Below are 17,104 nucleotides of genomic sequence, written 5' to 3' on the forward strand. Positions count from 1 at the left end.
CTTAATTCTTGGCAATACATATGTTCTCTCTCTCTTTCTCTCATTGATACAAGTACAAAGAATTATCTTAATGATTCTACCTCTTATTGTCAAAATGGTGAATCAGACTTTGAAGGGCAATCAGCCATCCAGGTTTGCCTAGGAGTTTCCTGGTTTTAGCACTGAAAGTCCCCTGCCCCCAGGAAACCCCTCAGTCCCAGGCAAACGGGGACAGCGAGCTGGTCATCCTACTTTAAGGAACCAGTCAGCATGGTATGAGAAGCAATGCTATAGCAAGACTTCGGTCAAAGACAGTTGAAACCACAAATCCTAGCCTGCTACAGAGTAAAAGCACTTTAAAAAAATTTACTCAAATATTTATATACAGTGTTACAGGCATCTGTCTGAGTGCTTGATAAACATGAACACATTCGATCCTCACAAGAAGCCTATGAGGGAGGTAACATTGTTATCTTTGTTTTACAGGAAACTGAAGCACAGAAATGTTAGCCCAAGGTCACCAAGCTAGTAAAAGCAGAGATGCAAACCCAGCAGACATGCCAGTGTCCATTTTTCCTTAGTCATTACTTTATGAAGACCAGAGGTACCTGGAGAGATAGAGTTATCAGTTTTACCACAATTGCAGAATTGTTTGGAAGCAAAGGTACTATGTGAATATGAGCCTTGGCTAGGGCCGGCTTCACGGGCACACTACTGGCACAGAAGTGAGGGCTCCCGCACTTAGAAGGGCTCTGTGCTTGGTTGAGCGCTGTGCTGTCACCATTATGAAATTCTTAATAATTCTTAAACAAGGATCTCTGCCTTTTCATTTTGCGCTAGTTCCTGCAAAGTATGTAGCTTATTCTGTCTTTGGCAATTGTACCATCACAATACTGGGGGTGGGGCCCTTAGTGTCCTCCTTTGGTAGGACAGAAAAACCTGCCAGAAATTCTCTTAGGCTCCTGGTGTGACCCCCACGTCCTGGTGTAATTTGAAAACTTTTTTATTTGCTTTTAGAAGGCTGGTAATCTTACCGAATCCTAAAAAGTCATGAACAAATCACCTAGTCATAAAGAAAGAAGTCAAACTGTGTCATAAGGGGAAAATGTTAAGTCTCAAATGTAATGGTCAAACTGAGGACTCTCATGTGGGCAGTGTCAGTTGGCATGGTGTTCCCACCACATGTCCCGGGGCAGGGAATTTGCTCAAGGAACAGCTTTGTCCCACCACAAGCTTTCCCTTTGAAGGGAGCAACGCAGGTCTCTAAAACTGCTGAAAAATGCGTCCATCTTCAGCGATGAAGCACGTTGCCTTAAGTAAGCTGATAATACATGTCCATATAGCTAAACTAAGAAAGATGAAAATAACTAAATACTTAATAAATCCTCATCTGTTAAAATTTGTTTAATTGACATGTTAAATTTAGCTTACTTTACACATACGAACATTAAAGAACCATCCTGTAAATTGATACGAATAGATCAATTCCATAAGTGGATGAACATCATAATTGCTGCCAGGACCTATTAGAAGTGCTAGGTCACATGGTTACTATTTTCTAAACTGATCATCAACAACAAAAAATAATGGAACAATAATGCAAAATAAAATTTTTTAAAAAGAAATAAAAATCACAACTAATCTCACTTCCTTAACATGGCAACTATTGGCATTTTACCTATGCCCTTCATATTCTGATACTGTCTTTTTAAATAAACTGTTTAGACATGAAAGTTAGATGCTTTAAAATGGAAGTGATTGCTATTGAGGAGTAGCTTTCTCCAACCAGTCATGGAAGTTCTCAGGATGCCACAAGACTAAGGATTACTGAGGGAACAGACCATTGCATCCTTGATTCTCTGTAGGCAAGGGGACCACAGCACCCACAGCAGCATAATGGCTGAGGTTGTCAGGGTCTAATAGGAGGCAGCATTCTTTGCCTCCAAAGACTAATGGTCCCAGAACAAGATCGTAACTTTCCCCTCTCTTCCTTCATTCCAGTAGAAGGGAGGCAATGAAAACAAACAAAAATCGGAGAGTGGTTCGTTTTCAGGACATCTGGAAAATGAAATATGGAAATTCCACTATTGAACTTTGAAAATCTATTGCTTCCAGGAAACTCGACCATCCCAAGCTGGTGAAATTCTATGGTGTGTGTTCAAAGAGATACCCTATCTACATAGTGACTGAATATATAACCCATGGTTGCTTGCTGAATTACCTGAAGAGTCATGGAAAAAGACTGGAACCCTCCCAGCTCCTAGAAATGTGCTGTGATGTTTGTGAGGGCATGGCCTTCTTAGAAAGCCACCAGTTCATACATCGGGACTTGGTAAGCAAAGCCATTGGTAGCTCAAAGAAAGGAAAGAAAGCTATCTTCAGTTCCCACCTTCAACGATGGGGCCATTGGGTGGGACGGCAAGGAAGGCATTGTCACTTATACTTGGCTCACTTGTCACTTGCTTAAGCACATGACACTTTTGTAATAAAAATCACACTCTCAACATAAAACAGTTGAAGTATAGAAAACAGAAAGAGTAAAAGCAGCCATCAGTATCTATATAGTTAGGTTGTGGTATGAAGGGAAAGAGATGGAAAGGAAAGACTTTGGTCAGTTTTGTGTTTCTCAGAACCATTAAATCCAAGTTGACCTTTACTCCAGGAAGGGCTTAGTGCTAAAGCAGTCATTTAATACAATAAGTGAAAATATGAAAACAAACAAAAACCAGAATGAAATGAAATTTGTGTGTGTCTTTGGGTCAGGGTAGGAGTGGAGAGCATTCTGCTGGGTATGCACTGATATTGATCGATCTTTAGAGATTTTCTTGTGCTGAGTAGCCAACATGCCACGCATGCTAAGCCAGTGCATTCTGTCAGTCTCGGTGCAGCATCTAAGCCTTCAAAGTGTCTGTTCATACATGGTGTCCTGGTGGTGGAGAGGGAACCCCTAGAAATGATTTCTCCCTTCTCACTGATGAGCTCAGGTTCTGGGTTTAATGTGTGAGAACTTTCATGTTGTTTGACAAGGATGGATGCTTGGGGAAAATACTTATGGGAGCACATTTTCATTTTGAAAAATTGAAAATCACAAAGGAAAAAATACAACTTCTATACTTAAAATACAGCGTTTGGGGTTGTGATAGGCAATCTTAGATTGTGCTGAGTACTCTGCCCAAGAGAAGGAAAATGTCTGATTTTGATGCCAAGGCATTCTTGGTCATTTTTACTACTCACTAATTTTGTTTTCCCTCCAAAGGCTGCTCGGAACTGCTTGGTGGACAGTGATCTGTCTGTGAAGGTATCTGACTTTGGAATGACGAGGTAAGCCAATTCCAAGGGGGCAACCAATGAAAGAGGGATTTATATTCACATCTAAATGGAGGTGCAGAACGTGCTCTGAATGGGGGGCTTAGAAACCTTGATCCCCTCCCCTACACTACCTCCAACCACCTGTGAAATATGTTTCACCTCATTTCTTTGCCTGTAAGATGGCTTTGTTCTTCAGAAATTATCCCAAGTCCCTTTTAGTTCTTTTGACACCTTGATAAATATTTTGCTGACCTTACAAATAAATTCCATGAAAGATCCTAAATATTCAAATATAATGTTACAGCCAGAAAAAAAAAAACCCAAACAGAAAAGGCTAGAGGAGCCTTGACTGAGTGTGTATGTCTGTGACTATATATATCGTACTGTTATATACAATATAATAGCATTGAGTGTGTGTGTGTGTGTGTGTATATATACATACACACACACACAATGCTATTATATATATATATATATATATATATATACACACACACACACACACAAATACATATATATATATATTTATGTGTGTGAGAGTGTGTGTGTGTGTGTATCCTTTAGTCCTTTCTGGGTTTTTTTCTTCTTAACACTATATGTTCAAACGGCCAGAGCATTAACACTAGGAAACTTTTCGTTGTTTTGTTATTAAGTTTTATGTGTCATCAGGTAAGACATGAAAGAAAACTCAGATTCTCTTGGTGAGCATTCTATAAACACTTCAGGATTTGAGAAATTATTTTGATTCTGATAGCAGTTTAGAAGAGTCGTCCATTTACTTAACTCTGAATCCTCATACTATTTAAGCCTCAGAGCCGATTTTCATGGTTTTACATAGGAAATGAAGACATAACACGGTGGCCTCTCCACTCGGAGTGCCTACTAAAATGCCTAGGCCCTGTGGGAGATACTGGAATAAATGGGATAGTCCCTGCCCTCAGTGCCCACAGTTTAGTCTAGAGGGCAAGTCGACACCCCAGCCATGGAGACAAAATACAGCTATAAAGTTGTGCCAACTCAATGTAAACTCATGGAACGCTGAGGAGGGATAATGCAGTTTCACAAAGATTTGAAGACCTGACCAAAGCCAGCTCTATATTTAGCAAACATAGTCCTAAAACACCACAGGAAGACCTGTTTTTTTAAGCCTTCTCTAAAATTCACTATTAGAAGCTGCTCCTCTTCTGGGACCCTTCAGCATTGACAGGGAGCCTCTTTACCCGTGTGCTAACTGCCATCACCCCAAACACCATCCACCGGCTCTCCTACACTGACACTCCAAATGTGTGGCTCTCCTGAGCACAAGAGGAAAAGCTGCTCACAGCTCCTTAGGGCAGGGAGAAGCTCCCAGGACAAGGGAAGTGATCCCACCTTGTTCTCAAGCAGGAATATTGGCTATTCTGCCAGCATTCAGGGAATACAGTGTCCAGCAGCTTAGGAAAAGGGGGCCACAGGTCTTGTCCTGAATAGGGATCCTGGAGGCCAGGCACCAAGCCCCAATGATCATGAAGCTCTGTGGTCACATCAGTCAGATGCCTGTAATCTCACCTGGTCCTGATGATCTGAAGGAAGGTTTATGCCATGGGCAGACCCCAGTGGGGGTGTCAGGGTAGTCTGTGAGTGTCTGGTGGTGTCTGAGGAGATGCAGGGGCCTGGGAGGGAGGTATGGAAGGTGACGTATGTAATCCCATGAAAGCATTATTTATTATTACTATTACTAATATTTCAAAGAATGATTTGCCATACCAGCTTTTTCAGCTATTTTAAACTACAGTCAATATTTCTAACATATTTTGGTATCTAAAGTTTTCTTATAAATTATATCCAAAACTTTGGTTTCCATAATTTTCATTTTTCTCTTCTCTTAATAGTCATTATTTATTTGGTTTTCTGTGGGCAAATATATAGGCTTTTCCTCTGTTAATTATATAAGTAGTATGCTTAGTATAAGAAATACAGCAATGGTGTATAAAGTAAAAGGTAGAATCTACCCCCTTCCTTCACCTTTTCAGCACTAGGAGTAACTATGGCTGACACACTTGGTGGCCGTCCTTCCATACCTGATTCCTAAACATGCCCAATCACAGACACAGATATGCACATTTACTGTGTGTTCTCACAAAAGTGGAATCATTACATATACATGCTTTTGCATACAACTGTAAACTATAGGCATCTTTCTATTTTAGTAAATGTAGAGCTGGCTCATCTTTTTCATGGCTGCATACAATTCTGTTAATGCACCATATTATATTTAATCACCCTTCAGCATGTGCACATTGAGGTTGCTTCCATCTTTATCATTATTATAAACAAAAGTGTACTGCATACCTCTGAACATATATTTTTATGGTCTTGATATCTTTGTAGGATATTGTCATCTATCATTGTTTATAACAGCAGAAGATTAGAAGTAATTGACACAGTTAAACAAACTATGTCAATCCATAGGCGGGAATACTATTCAGCCATTAAACATGACGCTGCAGAAGAAAATGTGACCCTGGGGAAAGTGTTCTCGATATGCTATTAAAGGAAAAATAAAAGCTAACCTCAGCACAATAGAAACTCAATTTTGTTCAAATTATAGACAGAAAAAAAGATTGGAAAGCACAAGCAAAAAAGTACCCTGAGTGGTAGAACTACAGGTTATCTTTGGGGTGGGATTCTAACTGATTTTATTTTTATATTTTTGTGTTTTTCTCAATTTACCACATTTTGCATTCAGATTTTGGTATTTTCAAAGTTAGATATCATTTTTTAAATGCTGAAAAGTCGTAAGCAGACTCTAGCTAAGCTCACACATTGAAAGGGAGCAAAAGCTGCAGGAAACCGAGGCCCTGGGCTGAGACCGGATGGCCGCAGGTCCCGCATCAGCCTGTGCCGCCGCGGAGCCAGCCTGGCAGCCAGCAGAGGTCCTCCCACTTTACACAGCCAAGTGGACTAAGGGCTGTGTTGCTGTTTTCCCCTGCAGGTATGTCCTTGATGACCAGTATGTCAGTTCAGTTGGAACAAAGTTTCCGGTCAAGTGGTCAGCCCCAGAGGTGTTTCACTACTTCAAATACAGCAGCAAGTCAGACGTATGGGCGTTCGGTAAGAATGTGGCCACACAAGACCCAGCCCCATTTCGTCAGCTGGCTTCCACAACAGGAAACCACAAAAGCAGCAACATCCATTTTTAGCAAAAGCTCTGAGCACTTACAAAATGACCCGTAAGGCCACAGACAAGCAAGGAGTTGAAGATGATGATGGTGACCTTGCATCAGTGTTAGGGTGTCTGCCACTTTCCGTCCAATTTGCCTCCTGCTAGCACCTTCTCATAAAATCAGAAGGGATCAAAGCTTTCCCACTGTGAAGATTTCAAACAGTGTTTTAAAAGTAGTGACAGAAAATTAAAACTGAGTTTGCACAAAGTACAAAATGTGGAAGGGCTTAAAGTGAAGTCATTGATTCTCTGCATGGAAGTGGCGTGATAACCATTCCCTTCTAAAGCGACCAGTTTGTGGGGAACGCCTGGTGGAGACACCAAACATGACTCAGCACTTTCTGTGGCTCATTCCAGTTTTAACTAGTGTCCTCATTAAAAGCCATCATTTAGATCGGGGGTCAGCAAATCTGGTGGCCTGTTTCTGCAAACTTCGTTTTATTAAAGCGCAGCTGTGCCCTTTACACGTACTGTTGGTGTATTATCTTTGGATGACTTTATGCTGCACAGCAGTCGCCACAGAGACTGCATGACCCTCAAAGCCTAGAATAGTTACTATTTATAGAAAGGAGTGTGCCCTTTATAGAGGGAGTGTGCTGACCCCTGTTTTATCAAAGATCTACACTGAAATTTAGTAAAGGCAATTAGAAAACAAGAGATAATTCTTAAATTGTGATTTTGTAGATTTTCTGCTATTTTTCTACATCAGGAGAAATGTCAAGCTTGTTTACAATCACTGTCAGATGGGTCTGGGATAAATAACCCAAATTATCATAAAGTTATGGAATATATTAGATACAACTGAGAACTATCTCATGCCTGTCTTAGTCCATAAGCACAACCTGACTTTCTCCATGACGTCCATGACTGCTGGCAAAAAGGAAAATTTAGCCATTTATTTCTCTATGTCACAATTTAAAAATATATATATATATTCTTTCTATAAAAGTGGTATTGTTCACTGGAAAAAACAATCCGATGAATGTAGAAAAAGGAAAAACCACAGAGAGCATTTTGGTGAATACTTGGTGTCATTTTGTGCTGATGAACTTGTCAAAATTAGTTTCAGTCTCTTTGAATCAATTGCTATGCCTTATGAAAGATATTTTTAAAAATCAGTATTTGTACTCAATAGTTACAGCTGGTTTTACCTCACCTTATGTGCCAGAAGTTGGCTCCAGATATTTTCTGGCTGTTCCCAAAAACTAAATTCATTCTGAAATAATTTGTTCCCAGTGAGGATATTCAAAATGAACCGGGACCTCTGACAGTAATTCTCAAAGAGGAATCCCACAGATACTTTAAGCGGTAATAAGGGAGAATTGTGAAGGGGGGCAACACATTTTTGGATGGTTGATTTAGAGTATTTGTTTTAAAAAAAAAACCCACAGCCACAACAACTCGTAATATCACCTTAGTGTAAATATTTTACGTAAAATCTGCAGCACTAAAAGTCAAAGAAGTTTTGAAGTGAGTGCTTCAGTTATGGTTCTAGAACAATTGTCTCCCTTCTTACAAGGTTTTGAAGCTGGCTGACGGCTGGAATTCTCTGACTTGGCCAGTCCGACACAACAGCGGCCACCATTTAGAGAGCACTTCAAATGTCCCGGGGCCCTTTTAAGTCCTCTGTGCATTTTAGCCTACTGAATCCTCACGGCAACCCTGTGATGGGCAAATATCCGCAGATCATAGAGAACCCGAGCTGAGGAAGGCTAGAACCCTGTCCAGCCTATAAGCGGCAAACCTGGGCCTCAAAGGCCACATCTGACGGGCCTCCAATACCACCCCCATGACCACCATGACCATAACCTTTTCTTAGTCTGACACGCCCTGGACAGGCTTTGGCAGAGTGTAAACTTCCAGGAAAAATGAGCAGGAAAATGCTGTGCACTCACTTTCCCAAGAGAAAGCCAGTGGTTTTAATCAGATGCTCAAAAGCACACCTGACTCACAAAGCTTAGTCTAGACCACCAGGGCAATATGAAAAGGAGGGACATTGTCAATGATACTATCGTAAACTTCCACTAAAAAGTCATTGATTGTGCAGTGCAATTGTTGCCAAGGTAGAGAGAAAGGAAGGGCCAGGATTTCCATCAATCCCTGCTAAGGGCTGGATCGGGGGCAGGGGTTGTCACTAGGGGTTGAACAAGGCCCCAGCCGCCTCCTCTCTGAGGCAGCTGCAGCCCCTTTACTAGCAAGAGTGGGCATCTGGGTCTCAGAATGTGAAGAAGGGACCCTAGGCTCCAGAAGGGACGGTCCGGGCCCGCTCCCCACACCCTGTCCTCTCTGCCAGGACTCGTTCCCCAGAGATCCCGGCTCCGACCCAGAGCCTCCCGGACCTGGCGTGTGAAGCTCGTACCTTCTGACCTTGGCTCTCTTGCCTTTTTGTCTGCCGGCTGCCCCTGGGCGCGGTGCAGGGATCCTGATGTGGGAGGTATTCAGCCTGGGCAAGCAGCCCTACGACCTGTATGACAACTCGCAGGTGGTGGTGAAGGTCTCCCAGGGCCACCGGCTCTACCGGCCCCAACTGGCATCGGACACCATCTACCAGATCATGTACAGCTGCTGGCACGAGGCAAGTGGTCCGCCTGGGGGAGCCGGCAGGGGTGCCGGTCGCATCCGGGATGGGCGCTGCATCTCTGTCGTCTCTGTCGGGAGAAGCACTTTTGAGGGGAGGCACATGTGGCAGGGCGGGTGGAAAGGGCCCTGGGACCCTGCCCTCTGGTGTCTGTAATCTGAAACCAGCACCAGCCGTGCCAGCAATTACCCAACTTAGGCCAGCACCAGTCTAAGGAATTTATCAGCATTAACGTGTATTCATCAGGAGACACACTATGAGGTAGGCACGATTATTATAGCTAAACTAACAGAAGAGGCAATAGAGACCCAGAGAGGTTAAGCAACTTGCCCAAGCTCACACAGCTAGTAAGAGGCAGGCTGGCTAGTTCCGGAGTCCCTGTCCTCAACCACAACACTATAGGGTCCCTCCTCGAGTAGAAAACGTGGACCAGACAACAAATAACACGTGGAGAGAACACAGTGGACACCACTCCGTCCTCCCTTCCCATGCCTCCCACAGGGTATCTCTGGGGTAGATGTGGAGCTGGAAATGCAGGGGATTAATTTGTGAAGCATCTACTCTGTTCACAGAACTAAGGGGAATGTTAAGGAACTGTGAGGCTCCAATTCTGCCCTCCCGGAACTCAGTCTACACACACACACACTGCAGGACTGAAAACACCCAGCAGTTTATAATGTGTGCAAAAGAGAAACATAGACAAGTACAGGAGGAGCTCAGAGGAGAGGGAGACCAGCTTCCTCAGTGCATCATGATCTGAGCCAGGACAGGCAATCTCTGCAGAGCATCCTTCAGTTTCTGGGTGGAGACAGGGTTAAAGGGTGTCCAGGTGAGACTGACCAGCACAAGCACAGGTGTGGAGGCAAGAATGAGCATGGTGTGCTTGGCTGTAGCAGTGGTTGGAAGGGCTGAAAATTCATTTGGAAGAGTAGGTCTGGTCCAGATTCTTGTCGCCTTAATGACAAGGAGAGGAGGGCAAGTTCGGCTTTACATAGGCAGTATGGTGCCATTGAAGGCTTTTGAGAATGATGTGATAACAGGGGACTTTTAAGAACATTAATCTAAGAGCCCCAAACCCATAGCCATTGTACAGTGCTGCCTTATTGGCAAAAGGGCCAAACGCTGCATTCATTCATTCACTAGTAAAAGGCAGATTGCTGTCATGGTTAAGCGTGTGGACTCTGGAGCCAGAATGTCTGAGTTGAATGCTAGCTGTGTGACCTTGTATAAACCTCCTAACATCTCTGTGCTTCACTATAAAATAGTACTTAACAATAGGATTATTGTGTGGATTGAATGAGTTTAAAATATAATAAAGTCCTTAGAACACAGTAAGTGCTCTCAGTGGTGGTGGTGGTGGTGGTGGTTATATTTATAGAGCAGCTACACCCCAGGCACTATGCTTAGAGCTAGGGATAAATTACTGCACAGGTTGTAAAGAGTTCCTAATTCCTTGTGTTGGAGCCTGGAGTCCCACTTTGGAAGAGTTACTGACTGCATCACATAATAACATTTTATCTTTTAGCTTTAAATTATTCCTGGAATACTTCGTGATTCCCACGCTGTGGCTCTTGGACCACTCTCTAAGGCTACCCTACTCTTTTTACCCTCAATGCAGTGTCTAAGGTGCTGAGAGCCTCAGGTGGTGCTGGAGGGTCAGACTGGGTTAGAGACCTGGCAGTGCCCACAACCAGGAGGGTTTACTGCTGTCACCTGTCAGAGGGATAAGAGGAACAGACAAGGGCTTTTGAGTGGAAGCCCAGAACCACCGCTGCTCTCCCCACACTAGCTCCTGGGAATGTGTCAGAACCATCAGATGGACAGGGGGCCCTGAACAGGAAGGAACTGCCTTCTTCCCACACTTGGTCAGTAAACGTGCATGAATTGTGGCAGAATCCACTGAGAGGGGTTTGCGCAGATGAGTCCCCAGTTGAAGGTTCTGCATTTAGTGAGTGTTTTGTATCTAATAGTGTCCCTTCTTTTTTATATTTTATTTCACAACTTCTGGGAAAAAATTCACAATTTTCATCAGATTCCAATTTAGCTTTCCTATATTGGGCACAAAAATGAGCACGTACATATGTGTGTTTCTCTTTCTTTCTTATTAAAAAAAGAGAGAGAGAATACAAATTCATCTCTGCAGGTGTTGTCCCTCTAGCAATCTCACCAACACAGACCGTTGTTAAACTTCTGAATTCCTCCCAATCTGATAGATATGAAATGGCATTTTAGTGCAGCTCTTACATGTTCGTCTTTCGTTATGAGCGAGGTATATTATTAAGAGCATTTGGATATCTTCCTGAGAATTACATGTCATGTCTTTTCCCTTTTTATATGAGGTTTTTGTTTCCCCTCTCCCAATTTTAAAGCTCCCAATTTATAAATCCAAGAGATTAACACTATCTCTGATATGTCATAATTATTTTCTCACATTTTGTCACTTATCTTTGATTTAATTTATGATGGTTTTTTTTCCATGCAAAAGTTTTTTTAAATGCAGTTGATGATATCATTATTTGCTTTGATTTCTCTGGAAACCAAGTCACAGTTAGATAGGCTTTTCCCACACCTAGATTATACAGGTATTCACACAGATTTTCCTCTAGCACTTTTATGTTTTCATTCTTTTATATTTAAGTCTCTGATCGAGTGTGTGTTTGTTTTGGTATATGGAATAAAGTATGGATCCAAAGATCTTGTTTTCTAAATTACTACCCAGTTGTTGAAGTGCCACTTACTAAAAGACTGTGTTATCCCCAGTGATAAGATACTATCTAACAGTGTCAAAATACCCCTTGAACTTATATGAAATTTCAGTACGTATTTGGGTTCATTTTGGGACTTTCTCTTCTGTTCTCTGGTCTCTATTCATGTGCTAGCACTGCAATTTTTTTTCTTTTTAAATTAGACTTTATTATTTTTCAGAGCCATTTTAGGTTCACAGCAGAGTTGGGAGGAAGGTACAGAGATTTTCCCTTATAACTCCTGCCCCTACACCTGCACAGCCTCCCCCATTATTAACAACCCCAACCAGAGTGGCACATTTATTACAAAAGATGAATTGGTGTTGACACATCATAATCACCCATCATACTTTACATTAGGGTTCACTCTTGGTGTTGTATAATCTATGGGTTTGGAAAAACATATAGTGGCATGTATCTAGCATTATATTATCACACAGAGCATTTTCATTAGCACGGCATTGTTTAAATTACAGAGAGTATAACGTGTTTTAATACTAGGTAGGTTGGCACCTCTCATTGCTCATCTTTCTTTACAGTTTTCTTAGCTACTTGGCATATTTAAAAATCCATGAACTAGAGAATCAGTTTGTTCAATTTGAAATAAACTTGCTTATGCTTTGGAGAAGATTGCATTTAGTTTGTATTTTAACTTGGGAAATGTATCATCTTTATTGTATTCATTTGTCCTATTCAAGGCCAAGCAATGTTTTTCTATGTGTTCAAGTCTACCCTGCCTCTGCATTTTTCAGCAGCATTTTAAAGTTTTCCTCATTTGGGGGCGGTACACAGTTGACAGTATTTTATTTGGGTGTTGTTGCTGTTGTAAATGGGGTTTTCTCTTCCATCGTATCTTCTAATTGGTTATTGTACATATATAGGAAGGCTATTGATTTTGTATGTTAATTTTATATACTGTTCTCCTAGTAAATTCCTCCATTATTTGGGTTAATTCTACCATTAATTCTCATGGTTTTTCCAGGTATGCAATCAAATAAAGATACTTTTTTGATTCTTAGGGCTCTGATTGTTTTCCCTTTATGAGAAATGTCTATAGTCTACAATGTCTATAAAATGTCCACATTTTAAAAGTTGTTAGCTTTAGGACTGATGTATACATATTTTGCATATTTTATTTTGAATCATAACCTTCATGAACTCAACCATTGGGTTTTTCTTTTATTTAGCTTCCAGAAAAGCGTCCCACATTTCAGCAACTCCTATCTTCCATTGAACCACTTCGGGAAAGAGACAAGCCTTGAAGAAGAAATTAGAAGATCTCATGGGAATGAGTACAAGGCTTGGCCAACATTTTCATTCTTTTTAACGGAAGTAGCAAAGCACAGCCATGGTAATTTAGCTAATTCTTCTTAGTGGTATTCTGTGTGCTATTTGTCTGTTATAGTATCTAGAAATGAACAAGGTAGGAAACAAAAGATTTCCTTGAAATTTAGGTCAAAGTAATAATTTTATTTATGCTGCTCTTAATATTACTCTTCCCAGCCTATAGCAGAAGCACATTTTCTGATTGCAAAATAGAGAGGGTGTGTACCAGGTGTAAAGATTGAACAGAATTGAAAAATTATTTGTTGGATATGTGTTTTCTTTATATCTTCACTATTATGGTAATTAAATATGCTAATTAACATGTATGGAAATGGTGACACTTGCCTTCATGTTTCAATGTTCTCCATCTTTAGCTTGCATGAGAATCAAATGGAGAGGTTATTAAAACTGTTTCCTTAGGAACTACCCCAGAGATCCTGGTACAGCAGGTCTGAGTGCATCCTGAGAATTTGTACTTTTAACAGGCGCCCAGATGTTCCTGTACATTCAGTCTGAACTGCCCTGGGGGACCTCATTATATGGTGGGCACCGTTCAGTGATCCACAATTCAATCCAAATGATGCAATTGTTATCTGCTATCCCGATTAGAAGCATGACTTTATGTCATCATGTACACAAATATAAAACTAAAGTTAAATAACATTCAATAATATATTAACTATGTGACACAGAGAAAATTTTTAAAGATGCTAAGGTATAACCCAATGCCTTTTTCCTTATGCTTAACCATTATCAATCGCAACTCAAATATAACCATGATCTTGTATTAGATTGCTGCTTTCTACAGTAGTTCCCCTCTATCCACAGGGGTTACATCCCAAGACCCCAGTGGATGCCTGAAACCGAGGATAATACCAAACCCTATATATACTATGTCTCTTCCAACACACACATACCTATGATAGTTTAATTTATAAATTAGGCACAGTAAAAGATTAACAACAATAACTAATAATAAAATAGAACAATTATAACAATATACTATAATAAAAGTTATGTGAATGTGGTCTCTCTCAAAATATCTTACTGTACACATTTAATGCTTTTTCCATCTTAACTAAGCACTTATCACACACTGTGGCCGTAACTTTTGCAATCTGAGATATGACAGCAAAACTAGTATGAATTTAATTTTCCTTCTTCACAGTTTCACCAATAGAAAATTTGTTCTTACCATGGGTCTTGGCCACCTCAGCATCCGATTTTTTTTTCCTTTCCTTACGGAGTTGAGAGCTTTCACTTTTTCACCTAAAAGAAGCACTTTATGGCTTCTCTCTGGCATTTCCAAATCTCCAGAATCACTCCTCTTGTGCTTTGGGGCCAAGATTAAGTAAATAAATGTCATTTGAACACAGCACTGCGACACCGCGACAGCAGGCCTGATAACCACGGCCACTGAGAGACTAACGGACGAGACACGCTGGGCAGAGACTATTCACGTCACGAGAGCTGATGTCGCGAGATTTCATCCCGCTACTCAAAACAGCAGGCAGAGCTGATGTCGCGAGATTTCATCCCGCTACTCAAACCGGCGGGCCCTTTAAAATGTATAAATTGTTTATTTCTGGAATTTTCCATTTAATATTTTCAGATCATGGTTGACCACAGGTAACTGAAACCACAGAAAGTGAAACGGAGGCTAAGGGGAGCCTACCGTAATCATTTAAAATCCTTTCGTTTGGGGCCCTGGGGCATCTGGCTACTTTGATAACTGAACTATTTCTTTTATATCTTGATACAAAGGTACAGGAGTCCTACTTTCGCTTCTCGTGGCTATTACTAAAAGGTACTTTAGCTTTAAAACTGCCCCTGTGAATACCTGCCTTCACAACCCATAGGTTTTCATCATTTTGGAGTTCACTGTCATGTCTGTAATGTCAAGAAGGGTAAGAGAAAGTTTAGGTGAATGGCACTGCTACAGTGAAAAGTCACCCTAATTAAACCCTGCTACTATTTTCCAGATATCAGTTAACAATCTCCCGTAAGAGACATTCACACCCTTTCTCATCCCTCTCACCCTTTACCCCCTAGCTATTTGGAATGATTCCTCTTGGTATTTGTTTCCTGACATTTAAAAAATAATTCCTTATTTTCAGCAAAATTGATTTATGATAATAGTCTTCTATTTTTTTTTAACAGAGGTACACAAATCTCAACATATAATGAAATGGAACTTTTGAAATAACCACTAGGGATTTATACATTCAGCGAGCATTTATTTACCATGCACCGTATGCCAGGTTCTTTCCTCCCCAAGGGAAAAGAAGGAACAAGTAACACAACCCTTCCTCCTCGATGGACCCATAGTCAGGTGGGGGTACCCTTTGCTGCTCTGATCCTGTCCACAAGAGGTCTGCACCACAAACTGTTAACCACCCCCTGAAAGATTTCTCAAGCCCAAACTAGGTCTTTCTGGTCCCCCTTCCCAAAAGGTTGTTTTCTTTTCTTCTCCTTACTTTTATATATTTGATCTTCTAAAAATGAAACCGAGCAGGACCCAATGGCACCTTCCCAGAAAAAGACCCTCCCCTCTTGTTTGTAGAAAATCTTTAGCCTCCTAGGCCTTCCCTGAGTTCCAAAGAGCAAATTTAATCAAAGAAATGAGAAAATGCAGAAACAAAGAAAAACAGTCAAGCAAGACAAAATAGTAAGTTTAGTCATAAAACAAAGAGAAAGACCTTGAGTTCTTGCTCAAGGGCTACAGCTAATATCCCGAGCCATATCCTTGCTTTGTTTTGCAGATACTAAAACTCCCACCAGGTGGAAGAAGCTAACTGCATGCTGACTACCAGCATATAGACACGAGACGAGTTAGAACCAGAAGGTTGATGATGTTCACTCTGGAAATACTACCCTGTTACCTCACCACCATCCAATCAGAAAAATGTCCATGAGCTAATCATTCACCCTACAACCCTAGCCCCTAATGTTGCCTTTAAAAGCCCTTCCCTAAGAGCCACCCAGAAGTTCAGGTCTCCTTACCTGGCTTCATGTTGGGCGCCTTGTAAGAATCGCTGTACCTTCCTTCACCATAACCCAGTGTCAGTAGATTGGCTTTGCCGCGTGTCGGGAAAGGAGACACGAGTTTGGTTCAGTAACAAAAATAATCCTCTTTATAGCTAAAGTAATACATGCTTGCCATAAAAATTCAAACACAGAATTGTCTACTATGAAAAGAAGCCGAAGCCTTGCTTAGAAACCTGGCTCCAAAAGTCTAGCCAAGCAAGATTTTTAAAGAACCAGTAGAAGTTTATCAGAAAATAAGTCCAGTGATGCCAGGAGGAATCAAGTAAAGGAACAATATTCATACAATTTAAAACATGCATGATAATTTTGAATTAACTGTGTTTAGTGGTGGTATCTTGTATTTATTGTGGTTGTTTTGAACCAGAGGTCTGCCTACACTCTTTCAGAAGTGAAGAAAAAGGCTGTCCACCCCTGACGTGGCTGACGAATCCGCCATTACCATTATCTCTGTAGAATTCATTCATTTAGCACAAAGTTACTCTAACATTATGCTGATCACCACATAGACTGAACTGATGGGTAGAGTTTAGATATTTTAACCTATTTAATCCATTTTAAATCAGTATTCATGTCTGTAATGGATGCTGTGCTCAGACCTGGGCTGGGGGCTCTGAGATATATAAAAGCACTACCAGGTTTGGTTCCTAGCCTGATAGTGTAGACTCTTAACACAACTCTTTTTAGACTGATTTTGTAACTGCTTTATATTTATTATAATATAATTAATAATTATATATAATAATATATAATATAATTTATATATAATAAATATAAAGCAATTGAAGACATTGGAATACATTCCGATTTGGGAGGTCAACCGTCCCAGGCAGTCAGACTGCAACTTTGTTCCTGAAAGTGAAAAGCAGACAGAATCCAAGGAAGCCCCAGCATGTAAGTACACATGAGGCTACAGGA

General features: G+C 41.0%; 1 protein-coding gene across 1 annotated transcript in view; it reads left to right on the forward strand.

Moving 5' to 3' along the window:
• The window catches only part of BMX (BMX non-receptor tyrosine kinase), a 49,752-nt gene extending 35,656 nt beyond the window's left edge, over positions 1 to 14,096 (forward strand). The window contains exons 15-19 of the mRNA XM_006212646.4: positions 2,095 to 2,311; positions 3,236 to 3,300; positions 6,263 to 6,381; positions 8,911 to 9,068; positions 13,003 to 14,096. Of these exons, the coding sequence (XP_006212708.2) occupies positions 2,095 to 2,311; positions 3,236 to 3,300; positions 6,263 to 6,381; positions 8,911 to 9,068; positions 13,003 to 13,077 (634 nt within the window). The 3' untranslated portion in view covers positions 13,078 to 14,096. The remainder of the gene's footprint in view (positions 1 to 2,094; positions 2,312 to 3,235; positions 3,301 to 6,262; positions 6,382 to 8,910; positions 9,069 to 13,002) is intronic.
• The last annotated feature ends 3,008 nt before the right edge of the window (positions 14,097 to 17,104 follow it).

Source organism: Vicugna pacos, chromosome X (assembly GCF_048564905.1).
Source record: "Vicugna pacos chromosome X, VicPac4, whole genome shotgun sequence".
In the NCBI taxonomy this organism is placed as follows: Eukaryota; Metazoa; Chordata; class Mammalia; order Artiodactyla; family Camelidae; genus Vicugna; species Vicugna pacos.